Source organism: Labeo rohita, chromosome 14 (assembly GCF_022985175.1).
Source record: "Labeo rohita strain BAU-BD-2019 chromosome 14, IGBB_LRoh.1.0, whole genome shotgun sequence".
NCBI classification, from domain to species: domain Eukaryota; kingdom Metazoa; phylum Chordata; class Actinopteri; order Cypriniformes; family Cyprinidae; genus Labeo; species Labeo rohita.
Window position 1 is genome coordinate 8,800,515 of NC_066882.1, and position 23,477 is coordinate 8,823,991.

The window sequence follows — 23,477 nt, forward strand, 5'->3', positions numbered from 1 at the left end:
CAGACTTGTTACAATAAATCAGCCATTTTTTTTAGGCCATGGCTTGTTTCACAACCTTACATTTGTGGCAAGAAAGCTGCATATATTCTTTTAGGTGCACATATTGACAGTTTGCAGCATTCATACTGTGCACGTAAGCAGTGCTTCACAGCAGAAATAGCTTCAGCGCTGAGTGTAATTCTGCAGCATATAATATTCTGCAATACAGGCTTCTATGAAGCAATGTAAAACAAAGAAGTGAACTACTTATGTACACTACTATTCAAAAGTTTTAGGCACATAAGATGGAAGTCTCAGATGTTGTTTTTTTCCATTACAGTGTACACACACACTCTAGATGAACACGTGTAAAACAGAATCTAAGGAGCTTATTAAAGTTATCATAAAGAGCTGTGACGATCCCACTTTATAGCTAACATGGTTGTTAATTTCCGCATAACTTACAGTATCTTAAAGGGTTAGTTCACTTCAAAAATACAAATTTCCTGATAATCTTCGGTTGAAAAGAAATTAAGGTTAAGGAAAACATTCCAGGATTTTTCTCCATATAGTGGTCTTCAATGGGGATCAGCGAGTTGAAGGTCCAAACTGCAGTTTAAATGCAGCTTCAAAGGGCTCTACACGATCCCAGTCAAAAAATAAGGTTCTTATCTAGCGAAACTATTGGTCATTTTATATAAAAAAAAAAAGACCATTTCTATACTTTTTAACCACAAATGCTCATCTTGCACCAGCTCTACGTTGCACACGTGCGTCTTGGCATCACGTTGGAAAAATCACGCGTGGTTAGTTCTTCATCTGTGTGTGTTGTTCAAAAAAAAAAAAAAAATGACAAACTCATCTTATTCTCACTTCTAACTTCAAAATCATCCAACATTGTTGTTTTACCTGATTTGTAAAGGGTGTTTGACTTTCTTTTACACATTTGCTTTGTAAACACTGGGTCGGTACTTCCGCCTACATCACATGTGCATGATTATGTGATGTGTGAGTTCAAACTAGTGCAAGACAAGCACTGTGGTTAAAAAGTATGTACATTTATTTCTATTTTTTTTTAATTACCAATCGTTTTGCTTCATAAGACCCTTATTCCACGGCTGGGATCGTGTAGAGCTTTTTGAAGCTGCATTGAAACTGCAAGAAACTCGTTGGCCACTATATGGAGAAAAATCCTGGAATGTTTTCCCTCAAAAAGCTTAATTTCTTTTCGACTGAAGGAAGAAAGGCATGAACATCTTGGATGACATAAGGGTGAGTAAACTATCAAGAAATTTTTATTCTGGAAGTGAACCAATCCATTAAGCTACATTCGAAAACGCTATCTGATTTCTACCTGTTTACATTGACTTGAGACATAACCGACTGGCTTTACGTCTACATCCCATAAAGATGGGCATTTGACAGATCAAACACACACAGCCGCATTGCCTGGTGATTGAGCGCTCCTCACAGAGCGCATGCACACACACGTACAAGTGTTGGGTAAGCTGTCTGACAGCGGTTGCTTTCCAACAAACCTGCACACCGGGTTCTCTGAGGCCAGCAGCTTCTGTTTATGATGCGCTCCTGCACCAACAGGACACCCAAAAACATCCTTTGTAGGCACAGCCAGACGGCCGACTGATTAGCAGCTAGGACACACCACAGTGGAGGAAGCGGAGTGGAGCAGGACTGAGCGGCCCTTGCGTGACAGTACGCCTGACTACTCGGACAAAGTACAGACAAGACAGCCAATCACGAGGGGTACTGAAAGCCCTTGCTAGGTTCAAATCTCAGCACTGCTGAAAAAACAATGCCATAGAAACTCATGGAAATTATTGATAGAATGTCCTTAAAATTTGAGGTACTCTAAACTGCTGGCTTGCAAACAAAGGAAAAAGCCTTTCTTACAAGCTCACATTTATTTAAAGGAATAGTTCACCCAAAATGAAAATTCTGTTATTAAGTACTTACCCTGACGTCGTTCCATACCCATAAGACTTTCATTTATCTTTGGCACACAAATTAAGATATTTACTTTCTTTACACAGAAAATGCATTCTCATAGCTTCATAAAATTAAGGTTGAACCACATCACATGGAATATTATAATAATGTCCTTACTACCTTTCTAGGCTTTGAACCTGGCAGCTTTCATCAAAAAAATATCTTAATTCGTGTTCAGATGATGAACAAAGGTCTTACAGGTTTGGAACGAGTAATTGAGGGAGAGTAATTACCGATCTCAAAATCCAATCAACCAATGGACAGAACCAATTCCTCAACCTATATTTTTTCTTTTTTGATAATCAGTTTCACTCAGATCAGATGTACATCACAATAGTGCAGAAAACATCTGTCACTATTTCCGTTTCTCTGCAACTTTAATCTGAAGGAAAACAGCACTACAATGCTATTAGGAAAAAGACGCAGACTGATGGGTCACTAAACTTTGAATCGGGGTTCCGGTTGTTTCCTAATTTCCCTGTGTAGCACACATCCTCCCACCCACCCTTTTCATGTCGTTTCCTGTTGTCGCCGCCACAAAAAAGCCCAATAAAATGAAAAAGACAGAAGGAGGGAAAGACAAACATCCCACAGATGTTTCACAATATTGTGAAATTTATTAAAAAATGATTACAGATGGTGAAAATCTACAGAGGAGAGAAAAAGGACTCTTGCACATCAAACATTTGCAGTGTTTTTTGGGTAAGCCATGGTTAATAACATCCACACAGCTCCATCTTCAGATCTCCTCGGGGGTTTGCTTCAAAGAGGCAAAGTCTTTCCTAAGAGAGCGTCATACGCACCAAAGGAAGCTCTGACTTCACCTTTAACTGGTGAAGAGGAAGGACCTCCGATAAATTCTCAGAGAGAAGTGATAGTGCAACAAAGAGAAATCCAGTCAAGACAGGGCCTAGCGTAAAGTCTTTCAACAACTGAAGCAAACTGTTTGTTCAGAGAACATCTGTAAATAACACGGTGTAATCAGTTTAATCAAGATCACAATTCCTGCTTCTTAAGATTACACAATAACGGCCAACCAGTCAAGGTAAGTCACTAGTAAACAACACATGAGCAAAACAACCAAAGCAACTCAGTGCTCACCTACAAAAACAAGAAGCATGGAAGCAGAAAACTATGCCTTTAATACCCACCCATATTGTTTTCCCGTCTTCACGAAAGAGATTCAAAACTGAATGCTATCACACTTCCTCCACACCATCAGCCAAGACACAACAGGCCACTGTCTTCAAGGACTGAGAGAACATCAAAGGACCAAGATTTCACATTCCTGTCAGAGAACTACAACCAAAGGTGCATTGCTGTAGCAGCTAAGACTATTTTAATGACTTTACCAAGAATACAGAGCTAGCAGCACATCCAAACAGAAGAATCCTGCCTTTACAGCTTAAACAGACCTTGAATTTCCAGTAAAAGGTTGTCCATGCTATTTGACAAAAATGTCTTCTAATGAGATGCTGTAATAACAATACTATCTGCATCAGTGACAACAGGTATGGTGGCCAGCTGGCCACGCAAACGTTATTTATGATCCATACGAAAGATAGCAAATCCCATAGCTGGGAAAGAGAATATGCTGACTTGAGTAACATTACAAGACCTGCGGGAATATCAGAGCATGGTATCATTATATTGGTCTATTACTGCTGGTATCTATAGCACTCAGACTGCCAGCAGCACGATTTAGCCTAATGGCACCAACAGGTTATTGGAGTTACACTATAAAAAGAGACAAGGTAGTAAAGCAGCTCAGAATAAAAGAGGAACCATAAGTCAGTGCCACTAGAACTTAGTGACCAAGAGAGACGTGCATAAGTTTCAAAATCAGGTAGCCAACTAATTGGTGTTAAACAGGACATCGGATGTCAATTTTCAAGTTGATTCTTTAGGCAGGGCTCTACGCTTACTTTTCTTTTTAGGAGCACAGTCAAAATTTCAGGGGAACCTTCTAATTAATAATCAAAAAAAATTGATAAAAAAAAAAATTAGCCTTCCCATTACAATTTTGTTAATTGTTAATTTTGTTTTTACCTTCGTAATGGCATTTTCTTAACTTTATTAAAAGTATGTCATTTTTTAATGTTAAATTTAAAAAAAGATTATATTTTATAAGCTTTTTAAAATTTCTAATTAAAACAACAGAATAATAACAAGTAAAATAAGTTACCAATCAAATGAAATCAGTATTAACAAAATTAATTTGTACTACAGAGATGGCACAGAAAAACACAAAAGTGGCTTGTAGTTGGCATGAGTGCAATCAAATTCATAAATTCATATTGAGATATAACATTTTGAATACAGAAATATTAAATTATTTAAATAACTGAAAAGATACTTTAAAAATGAAACTAAAACTGCCAGTATGTGGCAGCAGGTCATTGATTTAATTACTGAATCATTCATTCATTTGATTCGCTCAAATGGCTTATACATTTAGGTATAAAGCAAGTGACTATGTCTATATTAATGGGAAATTTAATCATAGACTAATTAGAATATTTTTAAACGCAGATTCACTCATAAACTAAACACCGCTGTGTTTGAATGGTGATGTGCAGCAGCTCAGTTGTGACTTGTTTCAAATTATTTTTGACGATAAAATCAGGCAAATTGGCAGGACACATCTGAACGAGCTGCCTAAAACAATTATCGTCTCTACAGCAGAGGCGTCGCCAGCATCTCAAACCCTAGGTAGCCAACTCAAGAGCTTCAAACAAGCATCAACTTCAGAAGATAATATTTTAACGGCTGCTAAAGCCAATAAAGTCCTGTTCCGAATCGCTAATGGGCGTGGTAAGACTCGCTTAGAATGGTGATGCGCAGCAGCTCAGTTGTGACTTGTTTCAAACTATTTTTGACAATGAAATCAGGCAATAGTGTTATAGTTAGACAATGTAAGTCACTTAATATTAACTTCTTGTTTATTTAACTGTTGTATTAAATCAATATCACATTTACAAACTCCCTTACAAATCATTAAAACTTAGCTGTTAAGAGTCTACATGAAACATCTGCAACACACTTTGGTTACAATTCCTCAGTGGTCAGCGACCCGTTTGGGTGCATGTCTCTTTAAATGATAATGAGCTACTGCTCACTCCACCCCTCTCTTACCTTTTTTTTTGTATTCAGTGGTGCATTACCATCAAAAACAAAACAAATCTACTGCATCCTCAGCGGCTCAGAAGAAAATTATGACTCTTATGTTCACTTTTGCATTCAAATACAAAACACCTGCATTGCTTGCAAGACGTTGTCACTACAGCTGCTCGAGTGCAGAGAAAATAGCAGACGGCGTACAAGTGGCTGAGGGTTGAAATATGCTAATAAGGGGCAGCCACGTACACACTGCAAGTTTTAGGAGTGACAACTGCATTTAAATGCGGGAGTGAATTATCGTTCCGTGTGTATAGAACAGCAGTCACTCCCGCATTCATTTGGAGTGAATAAGAATTTTTTGGCTAAAGACTCTTTTTGTACATCGATTTTAACTACTGCTGATAGACGTGCTGTGTTTTGTTTATGTTTAAGTGCTTTGTTTATGCTCAGGAGGCTGCTTTAGAGAGTGCTGTCTTGCAGTGTTGCCATGTCTTCATATTTACAAGCACTTTTAGGCATGTTGTTTGATCTTAGCTCATAAAGCTAGGCACGTTTTGAAGTTAATAAAGTGGTCTGTTATATGAGATATATGATCTTCTTGGTGTTATAAAACATAAAGCATTTGGGTGTTTTGGTGTTTTTTGTTGTTGTTTTTTTTCTATGAAGATCTGGCAACACTGACACTTTACCGCAGGGTGCTAGAGCACTGGTGCAACTAGCCCTGTGTCAAAATGTGCTAAGATTAAGACTTCTTTCACTGTTATTTTCTTGGATCTCACATACAAAGACATTTCTGATGCACATTTAAATACGTCATCAACAACTAGCTGTTCAATTCAGTTCTGTACACACTGCATAGAATTTCTGTAAATGCGGTTGTCAAATGCAGTTGTCACTCCAGTTTTACTGAACTATGTGTGTACAGAACACAATTAAAGAGTACACGGTGAACTGACAACCAAATGTATTTACAGTGTATACGTGGCCTGGGCAGTGTGATGTCATAATGCTCAGAAAATTAAAACAGCTTAATAATTGACACTATTTAGGTTTTTTGGGGATAAAAAAAGGAGTGATGAATATTTATTATTGGTTGTGTCCATTGCAGGTCATTGCAAATTTTCTACAAATTTTTGCATGTAAAAAAATAAATACGACCTCACGTTGTGTTAATCACGTTTACACACTGCCTGAAACTTTCGTCTGTCAAAAAATAAAAAAAATAAAAAAAATCGGTTTCTGTGCTTTCACATCCGTAGCAAGCATTTTGATAGGAAAGGATGACGAATACAGTAAAAAAAAACGCATATGAAAATATCGGAGTGTGCAATGGCCTTTAGACACATTTATATGAAAACATCATGTAAAACTGAATATTGCATCTGATATGATTAGGTGAACACATACACACATACATACATATACATACATACATATATATATATATATATATATATATATATATGCATACATACATACACATACATACATATACATACATACATATATATATACACATATATATATACATACACACACATATATATATATATATATATATATGATGGAGACTTCTATCCATCAGTTGTTGATGTGGGCGATGCAGTTAAGAATAGAGGAAGATGAATGTGAGCTTGCAGGGACTAAAGAATGACTAAAGAAGTCTAGCATACGTCACCAGAGAGTTGTTTTCGCCGCAAGATCCAGTCATGATATATTTATAAAAAAATTACAATGTAAAAAAACAAAAAATTAAACATCATATTGGAGGAATTTTTCACAATAAGATCCATAACATGCATTTTGAAAATAGAGCGACTTTTCATTTCATCCCGACTTTATGCAGCAATTCACAACGAATGCACTTGCATTACAGAAATGAATGGGGGGGAAAATGCAAGACCTAAGAACAACCGCCTTTGAACCTGACTGCGAGAATCTGCAAAAGATGCATGGCTTGAACAGAACAAGCACATAAGTTTGGCAACAGCGCAGTGGAATGCAACAATTTAAAGACGCAGCTTCTCAGAAAGGGGTCTGCTGAATAAAGGGGTAAATTGTTGTACAGCTAGTTGATTAGTCACAACTGTGATCCATCCTTACCGCAAAGGCCTCCTCCCTTCAAACAAACTACTAACAATTTCAGCTACATATACCTTACAGCCAGGAATTAAGAGGTGAACCTTGACCAAGGTCTGGTTTATGCAAACAGTCCAAAACTATGCAAGTGAGAACGTGATTTGCCCACACTGACCCAGAAATAATAAAATAGTAAGAGTAATATAACATTAAGCAAACCGAGAGGCTTCATTTCACACAATAAACACATTAGAATACATTACAAGATGATCGGTTCTGATCTCGCACCATATTAAAAACACAGTGGTGTAATGATATAATCTCCCTGATGTTATTCCAAACGTGAACTGAATTTTCTTCTCCCATAGAAACTTTCACTGCTTTTTTTTTTTCTTCATGCAATGAAAGAGAATAACAACTGATGCCATCTCCTTTAGCATACCATGGAAGAAGGTCAGTCATGCAGGTTCACACCGCAATGAGGGTGAAAAAATAAATGTTTATTTTAGGTTGTACTATCTCTCTAAGGATACGGAAAGCGTAGTGAATTCATTTGCAAGGGCGAATTACAACAATAATTGAAGTACAAACGGAGAAATTTGATTACAAGTATTCCCACCAGTCTAAAAGAGCTAAGACTAAAAACAGGCTTCATCTTAAACCTGACATTAAACTTAAAGGGCTCCTCCGGCACTGCCCAGATGCTCTGCAATTATGTGGTAAAGGCAGAATTACTGCATCACATGCCCAAATAAAGTTTGCATCTAAAAGGTTGCGACAGCAACGAAGGGCATTAGGAAATTAATTATTGGATTCAAGTACAACACTTGAAGGGCTTAGCTTGCAAGACCGAGCAGTATTATTTGATTAGCGCTATCAGGAATGCAGCTCAACTTTAAAAAAATTGGCAGGACACAACTGAACGAGCTGCCTAAAACGAAAATCTTCATCACAGCAGAGGCGTCGCCAGTGTCTCAAACCCTAGGTAGCCAACTCAAGAGCTTCAAACAAGCCTCAACTTCGCAAGATAATATTTTAACGGCTGCTGAAGCCCATAAAGTCCTGTTCTGAATCGCTAATGTGCGTGGCAAGACTCGCTTAGCAACAGCTGGCCAGTGTTAACAGGAAGTTGCCTGCATACCTCAACTAATTACAGCTTTGGCGGTGTTGAGAAACTCAAGAGCTTTCTGCAGGGTGGCTCCCTAGTTTTTAAATAAACGCTCCACTTATGCAGCATTTGAGATGTTTCGTCGACATGCGCCAGGCTGATCTGTAGTAACAGACTCGATTACATCTTCTCGAGCTGGCTTTAAAGTAACACGCAGAGTGCCATACATACCAATCGGTTGAGCCTCCTCCGTAACATCTTCAATTCTTCTTGTCTTCTTTGGTATCTGAAGACACTGTCGAGCAGCTGTTCCTTTTGTTGCAGCCAACTACAGGCTAGTTGAGCTTGATGATGAGTAAGTTTGCATGTATGACGGCAAAATGCGCCCTATTTAGCTATCTACTTTCTAACCTGTTTCCCCGAGCTATATGCAATGCGGCGGTGAAGCTACATCGTTTCCATATTAATTGAATCCTGTCCTCTCTAACCATTCGCATTCTCCTTTTTGGATACTTTGCGCGGCGCTAGTCGCGGGAGCTCCCCGAGCGCGGCGGGGCTGATACACTCAGCGGCATCCTGTACTCTGTGTGCCCTGTTGCTGAGCCTCCAAATAATTCACCGCATTCGCCTCCGCGCGGTTAACGGACTGCACGCGACTGAAGATTGACGAGGGGGAAAAAAAGTGATGGCGATCTCTTGAAGGTGCGGATTTCCACTCGTGTGCCGCCGCCCCCTCCTCTCGTTCAGATTCCTGTCAAACACATTTTACTCTCATAACGCAAGAGCCGCTACGACAAAAAGCCCCGCCCCTCGGTGGCGTCACGACGCAATGTTTCTGGGAAACGTAGTTTTAAAACTTGACATTAACGTTCGTTACAGTCCTGACCATAATTTATTGGTAATGTTCACGCTTAGTCATTGTCATTAAAAATCAATACTCTTTTTTTTTTTGGTCCTTATTTGGCAGTACATCTTGGGATGAAAAAAAAAGCATTGAAAATCCAGAATACCTTTTATATAAATAACAAGGTCAAAGTCAAAACAGTTACTAAATATTTAAATTCAATATATTATGATATAATATTAATAATATAATAATTATGTTTAAAAAAAACAAAAAAACAAAACAGCGCTTGGCATCGCGATTAATCACATCCAAAATAAAAGTCACATTTGCATGTATATATTTAAGAAAAAAATGATGTTTATATAATTAAATATATTTAAATTTTTAAATATATTTTACAGTTTTAATTTATATATAATATAAATTATATGTATATAATTATATACATGTAAATATTTTTACAAATATATCATGTATGTATGTCTTTATATATACAAAATAAATATACACAGTACACACATATATATTATGTATACAAAAACATTTATTTTTAACACATATATGTATCCATAGTTTATTGATCCTCTCTAATTTCTCTTTTTTATCTTTTAAATGTTCCTTTCTAAAAAAAAAAAAAAAACATACAAGTTTTGTGGACATTCACACAAAGACCAGTCACTAGTCAGGTGGCTCCACAGCATTTGACCACTGGATTTACAAAAATCATTTCAGGTACTGATGAACACATTCATTTTTATTTTTATTTATTTTTTATTTATTTTCAGTGGGTTATGTAACCATGCATTAATATGTCTTTGGAAGGCTTTTGCCTTTCAATGCACATATTCACATATTTTCTTATTTACATGTAATGCAGGGATTCCCAAACTTTTTTTTTTGTCATCTAAACCTTTTTCAACCTCATATATTTTGTTGAAATACCCCTAAGATTTACAAATAAATGTCTTAATTATCGCATTTGCATGTTCATGCTTCTCTGATGTTGGTTAATGGTCACATGACATGCAGGTAAACATAAAATATGTAAACTTTTGATTATTATTTTTTAATTATTTATTTTTATGATTTAATTAATTGTTAGCTTTTCATTTAAAAAAAACCTTTGTAGTTCCTTTTCGAACCCCAGTTCGGAAAACCTTAATATAATAGAATGTTTAATGCACTTCATGTTATTAGTTACAACAAATGGAATATATTTTCTTCCCCTTTGTATTTTTTATATCAATGTGGTTCAAGATTATCCTTTTTAAATCAATGTGATAAACGAAATTGGGTCAAAAGTAGTCTAAAAGTAATCCAAAAGTAGTCTGATTACATGACCTAAAATGTTTAATGCAATGGATCACATTACTAACTACAATTTTTGTCATGTAATTTGGAATCAGTAACGGATTACAATTTGCAAGCACCCAGCTTTGTGTACAGTGTAGTATTATGAACTTCATATAAACTAAATAAATGCATGTAACATAGACTGTATCACATTCATTTATCTCATTATTACATGCATTAACAACACCTCTATTCAACGTATCAGGCTGACGATGTGAATCACCGTGTCAGTGCCATAAATCATAACAGACAGCCAGTCGCATTGTAAATACATAGACTACATGAACCATCAATAATATTGCGTGGTCGTGTCTGGGATGAGATAAAATGCATTTTACCACAAGTACTGAATAATGGACGTCCTCTCTCACCCCTTTACTCACGCTGTCAGCCTGTTGATAGATTTTGTTATAGCCCCATCATGTGGTTGATGTTTAGATCGCAAGCACGTTATATATTTACGCAACAAAGAGACTGATCCACAGTCAAGCAACTGCTAAATGAATTTATATGCAGATAGATTATGCATAAACATGTCCAGTCACAAAACAACAGCAATAAAACATTAAAGCTATCCCATGATTTTTTATTACTTTTTTCCTTTTAAGGGCTCACAAGGAATCATGCTACTTTGTGCCTTCATAAAGATAAGAGAAATATTGTCACTCTAAACTCATTTGTGTATTTCTACCCCCACATTGTCACACCCAATAACGTCATCATCTGCGAAGAGAAATTGTCACTCAGAATGCACACATATTAATGGACTTAACAGCATCATAGAGGATTGTGAAATATTTCACTGGAACTTGACTGCATGGTCTTCATTGCATTTTTGTGTATTCAACTAATAGCTGTACTTACAGTACTGTCTTTTTTGCTACAATTTCCCATGTCGATAAAAAAGAAAAGGACCCAAATGATATTTGCTATTTTGATAGCTTGCTATTTTATAATGATAGCTTGCTATTTTTTGAATACAAAACCTTAGGCTAGAAATTATAAGACCTGGTACATACAGAGGTGAAAACACCATTAACAAATAATAAATAAATTAAAAAAAAAAAAAAAAAAAAAAAAAAAAAAATATTGATGAAAATAACCTGTTATTAATTTTTTTTTTTTTTGAAACCTTTATATTTAGCACCAAAAGGGCCCTATATTGTTATAAGCTGTAGAACCTTTTTCTGATACAATATAGAACCATTTCTTTTAAGGGTGAAGCAACCGCCTAGCAACTAGAAGTCATGCTACATCACAAACATTTAATAATTTATGCAGGCATTACATGTGTCTCCAAGTCATGTACTTATACAAACCTGTCTTTATTGTGACCTTTAACAGGCTGATTGTCCAAAAAAACATGCACGCACATTCATCCATTAATGACAGATGATAATGCATAAAAAGTAAATAATTCATCTTTTAATTGTTTTTTAATTATTTAAATAATTTTCATTTCACTTCTATTATTTGCTACTTTATCATCAGAGGAAAATGATAGTAGGGCAGTGATTCTCAGTCTTTGTAAGTCTAAGGTCCTTCATTGTCAAATTCTTTATTCAAAGGCCTTCCACATATTGTATATTTCCTTATGTATATAGGAAATGTTTAAAAAAAATAAAAATAAAAAAGCAGTTCATAAATTTTTCTCCAGAACAAGGAATATGTTGCACGTACTGGTTATCCGAGGATACGCGGTTTGGGGAATGGATGGATGTTACGTGATGCATGGATGTTCCTTAAAAGTTTACTGAGGCCCCCTAGTGGGCCACAGCATACTGTACAGTTGACAAACAATGACGACCTCATTCTGAAAAGCATTTTACTGGACAGAAATCTGTGTAATGCAGGTTGAGTCGAAAATATCATTAATATCCTCATTTGATGTCGCTTTAAATAAAGGTCTCTCTACTTTAATTAATAAATGTAAATGTATTATTATTTGCCTGTATTATAAAACCGAATGTTGTACATTTCCTTTTCTAGCTGTTAATACTTTCTTGATGTGAGGTTATTAAAAAAAAGCCATTAAAAATGTATAATATATAAACAATGCACCATTTACCATATGAAACTGTGTTATTTTGGTACCACTGAGATAGGCCTTATAGTTATTAATATTTTGAGTTATATATATATATATATATATACATATACATATACATATATATATATATATATATATATATATATATATATATGACAGCTGAAAATGTTATTACAATATAAAATAATGGTTTTTATTATAATACACTTTACAATGTAATTTATTCCTGTGATGCAAAGCGAAATTAAATGTCACATGATCCTTCAGAAATCACTCTATTATGCTGATTTATTATTAGAATTATCAATGTTGGGAACGGCTGTGCTCCAAACTATTTTTTCAGAACGTGTTTTTTTTTTTTTTTTCAGGATTCATGTATGAATAACAAGTTAAAAAGAACAGCATTTATTTAAAATATAAATCTTTTCTAACAACTTAAAGCTATGCTATTTATTTTTTTATTAATTTAACACATCTTTGGTAAATAAAAGTATTACTTTTAAAAAAGAAAGAATAAAAATGTACTGACTTTTGAACAGTAGTATTGTTAGAAAACCTTTCTATTTTAAATAAATGCTGTTTTTTTTTTTAAACCTTTTATTGATCAAAGAATCCTGAAAAAAAGTATCACAGGTCCAAAAAAAAATATTAAGCAACACAACTGTTTCCAGCACTGATAATAAATCAACATATTAGAATGATTTTCGAAGGATCATGTGACACTGAAGACTAAGATAATGATTCTGAAAATTCAACTTTAATTACAGATATAAATTAAATTTTAATGTATATTAATATAGAAAAACATTGTTTTACATTGTAATAATATTTCACAATATTACATTTTGTTCTGTATTTTGATCAAATGAACACACGATGGTGCTCTGTACATTACATCATGGTGTACATCTATATAGTTTTATTATTTTTATTTAAGATGTATTTATTTTTAGCGATTTAAGTTAATTCACGTAATTAAGTTAGTTCAAGTAAATAAGAATGTGAAATGTGGCAACTAGCTAAAACAGCTAACATGTTTACGTTTTATTATTATTATTATTAATATTATTATCAGTGTTGTTATTTTTATCTCAGTTAAGTATCTCAGTGTATGTTTCTGAATCTGACACACTCAGTTCAGTTCATGGATCTTCTCCTAACGAGCTGATGATTTGAATCAGGTGTGTTAAATGAGGGAAACATACAAAATGTGCAAAGCAGTGGGCCCCGAGGACTGGACTTGAGAACCACTGTTTTAGATAACTATAATAACCCTGGCATGATGATATTTTAGGTTTCCCCGATGACGTTTCATTAAGAGTATCTTGTGCTTAGAAAATGAATCTGCAATATGTAATAAACCCACACGATGGTGCTCTAATGCAGTAAGTGTTGGTTCGGTTGCTCACACACATTCTTTGATTGTAGGTTCAAACTTCATTCAAGAAGCACTTTACATCCTTAAGGCTTTTACACACTTATTTTGCTGGCAGAAAGCATAAATATTCAGGACTGCAGAAGAGTGTAGAAATTACAGTGAGCATTTTGTATACAAAATGTGTAATTGAACCATTTTTGTACTTAAAAACCTGTTTGAATTGTGATCCTAAATAGGGTAATTTTCCAAAAACATGCACACTTTATTCATTCGTTAATGATGTCTGAGAGTAATTAATGACAGGTAACTAATTCAGTTTAATGGTTTTTTAATTATTTTTTCACTTCATTACCATGGTGGCTCAATGTTATTGTTTTGTTTTCACAATTTAGTAATAGTAGTAACTTCTAATTTGTTTGATTCATTTAAGAATACTATTTTTTTTTTTTTTGCGCATTTACATCTGGCATTTCATCACTATCTCTTCCTGTAGTGACACTGAACTCTAGTCACTCTAACAAGCTGTTATTCTCTGTGGACAGGACTTCCTAAAAGTTGCGAGACTTCCTCAGACATCAATTTTAAGGGAGCCCCCTCACTTTCACTCCCTGTACGCATCTCTCATTCCCACACTGGGTCTTTGTCAGCAGTTCCTGTCCCTGGACGAGGCGTGGCGAGCCGTGGGTCTAGGGCAACCGTAGCTGCTTTCATAGACACCTGCAAATCGGACAAAGGACCGAGGGTGCCAACGCCGAAGACAGATTGATGCTTTGTGCGGGGCAGAGGCAAGCGAGGGAGAGAGAGCGCGACTTGCTCGCACACGTGCGTGTGTGTGCGCGTTGGTGGAAGGGGTGGGATTAGGGGGTTTATTGGAAAGAGCGAGGGTGGGAAGGGGGCCGCAGAGGTTGTCACTCCAGTCTGTGTGAGTCCGGGCTTTAGAGGCCTCGGAGAGATGGACAGCTTTTGTGGGTTGCGTCGGTGCACAATAGTGGCACTTTAATGGGCGGTGAAGCTGGAGCAGGCTTTGGCCCGGGATCGAGGGGAGCTCGGTGGCTCTAGGGCCGGGGGGCAGGGGGGCTGTTTTACTGCTTCTCTTAGAAGGGACTAATTCACGGGCATTGAGTCCGTCACTCGTTATTCATTGAATGCGCCCAGTGCAGGAATGCAGCGGCATCAATTAGAATGTGTTAGCAGATAGCAAGGCGAAGAAGAAAAAGCCTGCTCTCCCTTTTGCTCGCGGGACAACACAGGCCCACTATAGGAGGTGTCAGAACCACAAAGCCTTTTTGTGATTCTCTCTCCATTACATTACCAGTGCAATATGTAAGGTGGGGATTCTTTTGATTCAAATTAAGTGGAAAAAACACTAAATCCTATTTTTATTCAGCAAGGATAATGGTGTTATACTCTATAAAGGTCTTTAACTACTTATCTGTGGCTTAAAATCTCCCTGGCTCCCTTTCTCTCGTTCGCTCTCTCGCTCCCTGCATTATATTTATTCAGTGGCAGTGGGTCAAAGACAGACTGTTAAACAGAGTTGCTTGTAGCATTAACTGCCGCATCACTCTTAATTGTATATCAGTGGGTCAACGGTTTGTTGTGCTGTCCCCCTTTTTTAAAAAGAGGGTATGAATTAAAACAGACTCTTGTAGGCCATTGTCGGCTGTGTGCTTGCGCCGCCACTTCAGATACTTTGGCTCTTTTGAACGACGAGACCCTCTCTAACTTGCGCCGTTCGAAACAAAAGAGCGGAAAGGCTAGAGCATACTTTGATGGTGGTGGAACGTCTGGGTGATATAATTCCATTTCGTTTTACGACCGAAGGGGAAACGTCTGCGCTCGCGCTAATTGGGACGCGGCGATGGCAAAATACAATCGCCTTTGATTCGCTTCTTAAGCGGAATCTAAACTCGACGGATGGAATCGGTTTTTACTTCTTTAATTGGCATTTAGGAACGTACAGGGAAGTTTGGAGACGGCGGCTGCTGAATTAAAAGTGCTAGCAGGATGTTTAATGCTCAATGTGCTCAATTGCATCATCCATTTCCTCATCATTCCCCCAAACAGAATGATCCAGCTGGCACGTGTGCGCAAATGGATTTTGGGATTTTTTCTTTTTTTTTTTCATTCTCCTCAGATTTAATATGAACTAACTAGGAAGAACCTCTCATAGCAAGGTGTTTGCTTGAATATGAGCAATTATGCTTCATTTGGAGCCAAATGAGGGGAATTTGCATCCACTGAAAGGAGCGCTAGTCTTAACTGTGCAGAAAGTGCAGTAAATTGGTGCAAACTGAGCAACATGCAGACATGCATCTTCAGTATAATTGTATAATTGTGGAATGACTTTAAATGCAGCCTTCCAATTAAACTTGCTTCTTCGGTGAGGCGAAAGGCAAAGGCACTGAGCCTTGATGGAAATCTGAGAATTGCCACATTGTAAAAATTGCTTCCTTTAAGGAGGATCATTTGCACCAAAATGGGAGATTTGGAATATGGACAGATGTCTTCACACATGCGGCGGAGTGAATTGGCGAAGCTGGCATTCGGTGAGAGGGAGGGAGAGAAATACGTCGAGAGAGAGCGAGAACTTCCTGCCTTTTCTGGCCCCGCAAAAACACGCACCAACGACTTCCGACCGGAAAATGAGACGGATGCTCGTGCCTGAGTGTAATCTGTCACATAAATGTAATCGAATTACTTCGGACGATTCCGGCTCGCTTTAAGATCACCTTTACATCGGCGCGCAAAAGAATATAGCTGTCATCGCCGGAAAGCCGAGAGCGCTGTCGTCGATGACAAATGAGCAAATGAGAGTGCGAGGGAATGAGAATTTGTGCAGTGCCAGTGGATGTGAGCGTACAATGGTCCGACCGCTGCTGTCTGCGGGGATCCAAACAGCCAGGCCTCTGTCTGGATTAAACCCTGCTTCAAACAAAAGGGGGCTCAAGTAAACGGTTCATGAATGCTGATTAATTGATGCCATTTTTCTGCAGTGTGCCATGGAGATTTAGTTGGTGCCTCATCTGGGGGGTGGGGATGGTGGATAAAGAAGTGGGTCAACTTCTAAAACGATAACCCATTTCTTGGTTCAGCCTGGCTAGTTTTATCACCTGAAAAAGTTTGAGACTAACATTTTGCTTCGCGGTTTTTTATACTAACGCCTCTAAATTGGTCTCAGCCCCCAGCCGATTTAGGTAACAAGGTTCGCCGCCGAGGGTTCCCACGCCGGCGGTAGGTGGGCACAGGTGTCCTGGAACAACGTGAGGGTGGCCCAGGGCCCGAGGGGCGAAGCGCTGGCCCGTGGCCCGCCTCAATGTGGGGCTCCCAGGGGCCGGCTCAATAGGCTGGGTTCCACTTGATGGCGAGAGAAAGGGCCGTTTCAGCCACTGCCCAGCAGGAAGGATCTGCTTGTGGAAGACCTCTTTCAGGAGCCTCTGTTTGTCTGAAGGCTGTCACAGCAGATGAGTACTCAGCAAACAGCGTGAACAAGGATTTGAACCAGAAAACCAACAGAGCCTTGACAATATTGTGATTGGGGCTTGTCTCCTTAGAGGGGGCTGAATGGCCAATCGAGAGTAGGAACAAGTGTGCATTCAGAACGGGACGTGGATTCCTCATAGTCGCTTTTCAGGACAGGGCGAGAAATCATGGCAGGAAACAGAGGACTGTGTGTGCTTAGGAGAGTCAAAATCCAACAACATGTCTAATCGACAAAGAATCAAGCTAAGCCTAGATGATCCTCTGAGCGCTTCTCTGTGTGTGCGTGTCATAGCTACGGTTTAAACATATGGCCATAAATGAACATAAAAGAGATGATTTCGCTGAATTGTAGGGCAACCGCTTACTTTAAAGATGCTTGCTGCTAAGATACTCTTCCATCTTCTGAATATAAAAAAACTTGTCGGTAAAGAAATATTGCAAGTTCAATACAAGTTCAGTCAACAACATTGGTAGCATACTGTTGATTATCACAGAAATGATACAGACCTTTTTACCACTTACATTAATTATTCTGTTAAACTTAGTGAAGCTGTTCATAATTTTATTCACTAATTTAAGGGTTTATGGCATTGTGTTATCATAAACCCTAAAATCATATCTGAGTCATTCAATGAAATCAGTGCCTTCTCCACTTCGAAAAATTGAAAAATAAAACAAGTTTAATCAATATTTTTTAAATATCCATGAAATGTAGACACCTTAAAATTGCAAGAAATTGTATTGTGCCATGTCATTGACCATTTTTCTACCTCATGTTTTGGTATTTTATTCACATCTGTTACCGAAATTAACGTTACTAGATACTATAGTTTAATTAGAACTCATATGCCACTGAATGATACAGGCATAGCTCAATAATATATCGAGGGTAAAATATAGAATTTTACACAGACAATCTTTAAAAACAGGGTTGAAACTAATCAAATGTCATCCCTGTTACCCACATGTCAAAACCTGTAACAGGTTTGAAGATTTCAAACAAATTTGCTAATTGCTAGCTAATAGTTGTTTACCAAAGCACATAGTGTACTTTTTGAAAGGATTTTACTTGTAGATATGGATTATATTAAATGTACAAAAAAATAACAGTTTAAATTTATATTTTAAAAATGGTAACAGGATTGACATTGCATAATGTTCTCATAAATAATCAAAAATAGAAATAGAACAAAAAAATGCATACTTATGGCAAAAACATTGTTTAACAATAAGACTATATTTACAACAATATACAAATGTGATTTGTATATCATTTTGCAAATTAAAAGTTCGGCTGAAACAGAAAATTCACAGTGAGGGACAGGCCAAAAACCTTAACAGCATAATTGATATTTAAATAATTTTAAATAATATTTAATTAACTTTTTATGTAATATTGGTGAAAGCAAAAGGCACGATTTCGTGAAATGACCCACCTACTTTTACACTGATTTACACAATTTACAGTTTTCTAACTGTAAATATTGTTTAACCTTGTGACTACTAACTGAAACAGCGAACATTTCAGTGTTTACATATTGCCCCATTCACTTCAACCCAGTAACCCTATACATTTTTTAACATTCTCATCTGCGGAAGCCTATGGATGTAACTGATTAAACAAACACAGGACGGTCTGTTTAAATAACTTGCATCATCTGAACTTATGTTTTATACTAAAATAGGATTACTACATAATAACTGTAAGAATAAAACTGCATTTTTCTCACTCAGTGCATCTTCCATCACAGTTTTTGACTGACATCTTGGTTTATTTTCTCCTCACGCTGACCAAAATACGGCACATTGAACGTTCTATGACACAAAACGCGCATGAATATTTAATTAATCAAGCTCCGTTCGGTTAATGATTGGCTGTTTGATGCTAGACGACCGGCTGTGTATTATTTAGTTTAAGTATTGTGCTGGGCAAATGTTATTTATTTATTTAGTTCATATGGAAGGCTATTTCTCTTCTAATTAACCAACTTAACCTAAACCGGATGTCACTGTGTGCAGGAGTTCACAGCTAACAGGTCGTGGGAAGCTTAGTTTCACTCTACAGCACTTCCCTACACAAGCCCAAGCCCAGTAGCCATGACCTCTCTCCAGCCAGGTTAATTCTGATACCATAATCCCCTGTGAACAAGCCCAGCGCCGGTTTTCTGAATCCTCACACCTGTGCGCTGCTGTCACCTGGCCGCCGTACAGCCGAGCAGAGGAATTCCAGGGGCTTGGCCTCTTGTTATTACATGCAGCTTAAAGGATGCTGTTTTGCACAAGTGTGATTGAGGGTTAGGGTTTCTCTTAATGAATCCAGGGTATTAGATTGTGAAAGGAACGATATCGTATTTCTCCAGAGGATGTATAATTTCTGCGTTTGGGAAATGCTGATTTGCAATGGACCGAAAGGATTTGTTTAAACATGCTTAAAAAGCCAAATGTATATCCCGACAGAAACTGTCCTGAGAGATTTTCAAAGCATCATCAGCTGTTGCAGACAGGCCTGGAAAATCAGCTGACGGTTGTCGTCTATTTAGTTGTCTTTTTAAAAATTCATCATGCGCTTATTGACCGATTCATCCGCTTGATGGCCGGGCAGAGAGGTTGACAAAGAGGAATGTTGTCTGCTGGAAGAGTTGCGCTAAGTTTGAGGGGTGCTGAAGAGAGATGGTTGTGATGGAATGGGCAGGGAAGGGCTGTGACTCCTCCATTGAGTGTGTAGGGGCACGCTGAATTGGGCTGATTTGCCTGTGAATGGAGCCTTTCCATTATTCTTGTTAGGGAGCTGTCACATCCAATAGAGAAAGTGAAAACCTCCTTTTATCAACCTTTTCCAAGTGAAACAGAACAGGCAATCAATAACCGAATTCAAAACCGGGGGGAAAGTCAAGCAGAATGATATGGGGATGTTAAAAAAGGGGGCATTTGTCAAATCGCTAATGAAGAAAAAAGCTAATAAGTGATGTAATTTCAGCTCAAATAGGATGATTAGAATAACAGGAAAGATAAATGTAACATAAAACATTGGGCAACAAAATACGCTAACATAAAAATAAAGTATACTAATTATTTAGTGAGTCTGCGAGCATAGGAAATACTAGAATTACAGATGTTGTTTTTATTCCATTCCTGCTTTTTATTTTGTATGGAGGCATACAAAAACATAAAGAATGAAGCTTGTGCGATTCAACAAACAGCAATTTATATTGCATTTATAATGAAATTACATTACCAAGTTGGTTACAAAAGTAACTTCAGAAACATAAACTCTAAATTTGTCTGTATAGAAAACAGAAGCACATCAAATTGCAACAAATTGCTCTATCATCTAAATACTTTTGTATTCATTGTAACAAAACGTAATGCACTGGTGCATGATTCATTTTTGTAGCCTAACCATTCCCTTTGAATGCAGTGTACAAGATATAATGTACTGCTAAAGTGGAAAAGAATATTTTTATTTCAGAACTTAAAGGATGAGTTTAATTCTGAAGGTTTGAGTAGGACTGCATGAAAAAATTAAGATATTATCTTGGTATAATATAATATTATACAGACTATTATACAGACAGTTTTAAGAAATAAACTAAGCACAAACAATCTACAGCAATAGCAAACATATTTTTAGAGCCATATAAATTAGTATAATTTGTAAAATATAGATTTTAATTCTAAAACTGAATCATAAAATGTGTTCAAGAATCTAATTTAGATTTTAGATTTTAAAATGGGAAATTTCAGTTTTTCACACTGAATAATATGTCTTATATTTTTAAAAAGCAGTTAAAAGGAATAAAAAAAACCCTATGTATTTGCATGACTGTCTTATCGAGGCAAGATGGACTGAATATAACATTCATCAACTAATTTTCACATACTGCGGCTTCTAGTGTTTTTCCGCCGAATGGAGAAAATGAATCGCATCATTTAGCCCCATCAATCAACCTGGTAATTGATGTCTTAATTGATGGCTGGGTTATACAGTTAATTGAGCACCTTCATTGTGGACTGTCATTGTTCACTCTTTTCAAACACACTGTGCCCAGCAAACGGGCACAGGATAGAGCAACTCAACAAAGAGACACTAAACCAATACATGTGTTGCTTATTTATTCCAGAGGAAGTAGACAAGATCTCATTTTTGGGATCTGAATAGAAAAGACAGATATCAGATTAATTAAATTATTTCCTTCTATATGAAAAGACAAATGTGTGACAAAATAGTATAAGATAGATAATAGCCATTTTTTTACAAATAGGTTACAAAATAAGACCTGAAATGCTTTAAATGTCTTTTTTTTTCTTTTTGAATAGAAAGGAGTTTAACTTTGAGAAAATGTTGTTTGCCCACTTTAGGATGTCAAAGTAGAGTTTTTATTTTATTTTATTTTTGTAAATTCATTTTAAATGAGATTTGAAATTTTGCAACATATTCCAAAAGAAAGGGTAAATAAAGTTTAAAACCTTACAGTTTTTTTCCCCAATAAAATAAACACACACACACTAATTAATTAATTCAATATAGATTATAAAACGTTACATCAAAATAAACACTAAATAAGCATAAAAAATTACATTTTAGCCTAAATAACTTATCAAATCCCCATTTTGATGGCAAGCGTATATTTGATGCTTTTAAAATCAATTACATGATGTTAAATGATGACTTTAAAATTTTTAAAGTTTTTTAATGTTTTTAAAGAGTCTCTTCTGCTCACCAAGCCTGCATTTATTTGATCCAAAGTACAGCAAAAAACAGTACAATTTTGAAATATTTTTACTATTTAAAATAACTGTTTTGTATTTGAATATATTTTAAAATGTAATATATTCCTGTGAATTCAATGCTGAATTTTTTAGCATCATTACTCCAGTCACATGATTCTTAGGAAATCATTATAATATTCTGATTTGCTGCTCAATAAATATTTATTATTATTATTATTATTATTATTATTATTATTATGTTGAAAACAGGTAAATAGAATTTTTTCAGGTTTCCTTGATGAAGTGTCCTTGAAGAACAGCATTTATCTGAAATAGAAATATTCTGTAACATTATAAATGCCTTTATCATCACTTTTGATGATTTTAAAGCATTTATTTCCTAAAAAAAAAAATAAAATAAAATTACTGACTCTTTTGAATGGCATAGTGTATAATGTTGCAAAAGCTTTTTATTTCAGATAAACGCTGATCTTTGGATTTTTCTATTAAGAAAAGAATCCTGAAAAAATTACTGTTTTAATACTGATAATAAGAAGAATAATAATAGAAGTTTCTTGAACAGCAAATCAGCATATTAGAATGATTTCTGATGGATCTTGTGACACTGAAGACTGGAGTAATGATGCTGAAAATTTAGATTTGATCACAGGAATAAATTACATTTTGAAATATATTCAGATAGAAAACAGTTATTTTAAATAGTGAAAATATTTCACAATATTACAGCTTTTGCTGTATTTGCTGTAGCTCAAATGCAGACTTGGTGAGCAGAAGAGACTTCTTTACAAAAACATTAAAAATCTTTTGACTGGTAGTATATGTTTGTAATACTTTAAAAAACATAGACCCCAACGTAATGGGACTGTATTCATGAAAAGTGCCAACTGCATTTATCAGTTTGTGATTTACACTTCTAAAACTTATCTACCCTCTTTTCTACAATATTTTTTTTCTCAGGTTGTGGGCTTTCACCATTCCCGGTTTCACTGCTTGTCTCTGCGGTGACTGAGTACTGAATCGCTGTGACCGATGGGACTGTCACCCATCCATCTTCACTGGGCTGGCTGCAGATTAAAGCAGAAGGATGTATAAATCAGAGCGCTAATGAATAGCTCTACTCAGCGGAGGAGAGAGGCTCACCTATTTTTCTCTGCCCACTCACTGATCTCTTCCAGCAATCCTTCCTCCCTAAAACTCTCTAGCCAAAGCAGAAGGGCTGTCAAACACTGTCTTTACTTGACAAGTTAGTTGTTAAACACCCCCCTAACTAAACTAGTCTTTAAACACTGTGGGCAGCAGAAGGTATCAGTGGGAGAAAGGCCGGGTGAAGCGTCCGCCTCTC

At 36.4% G+C, this 23,477-nt stretch overlaps 1 protein-coding gene across 7 annotated transcripts in view; it reads right to left on the reverse strand.

Annotated features, from left to right (window-relative positions):
- atp11c (ATPase phospholipid transporting 11C) overlaps nucleotides 1-9,074 on the reverse strand; it is an 86,330-nt gene extending 77,256 nt beyond the window's left edge. For all 7 annotated transcript variants that reach the window (XR_007829081.1, XR_007829080.1, XR_007829079.1 and 4 more), the window contains exon 1: nucleotides 8,525-9,074. Coding sequence is in view for 4 of the 7 variants with exons in the window: in XM_051127952.1 (XP_050983909.1) it covers nucleotides 8,525-8,551 (27 nt within the window). In the remaining 3 variants the exon portion in view is untranslated. The remainder of the gene's footprint in view (nucleotides 1-8,524) is intronic.
- Nucleotides 9,075-23,477: the final 14,403 nt, after the last annotated feature.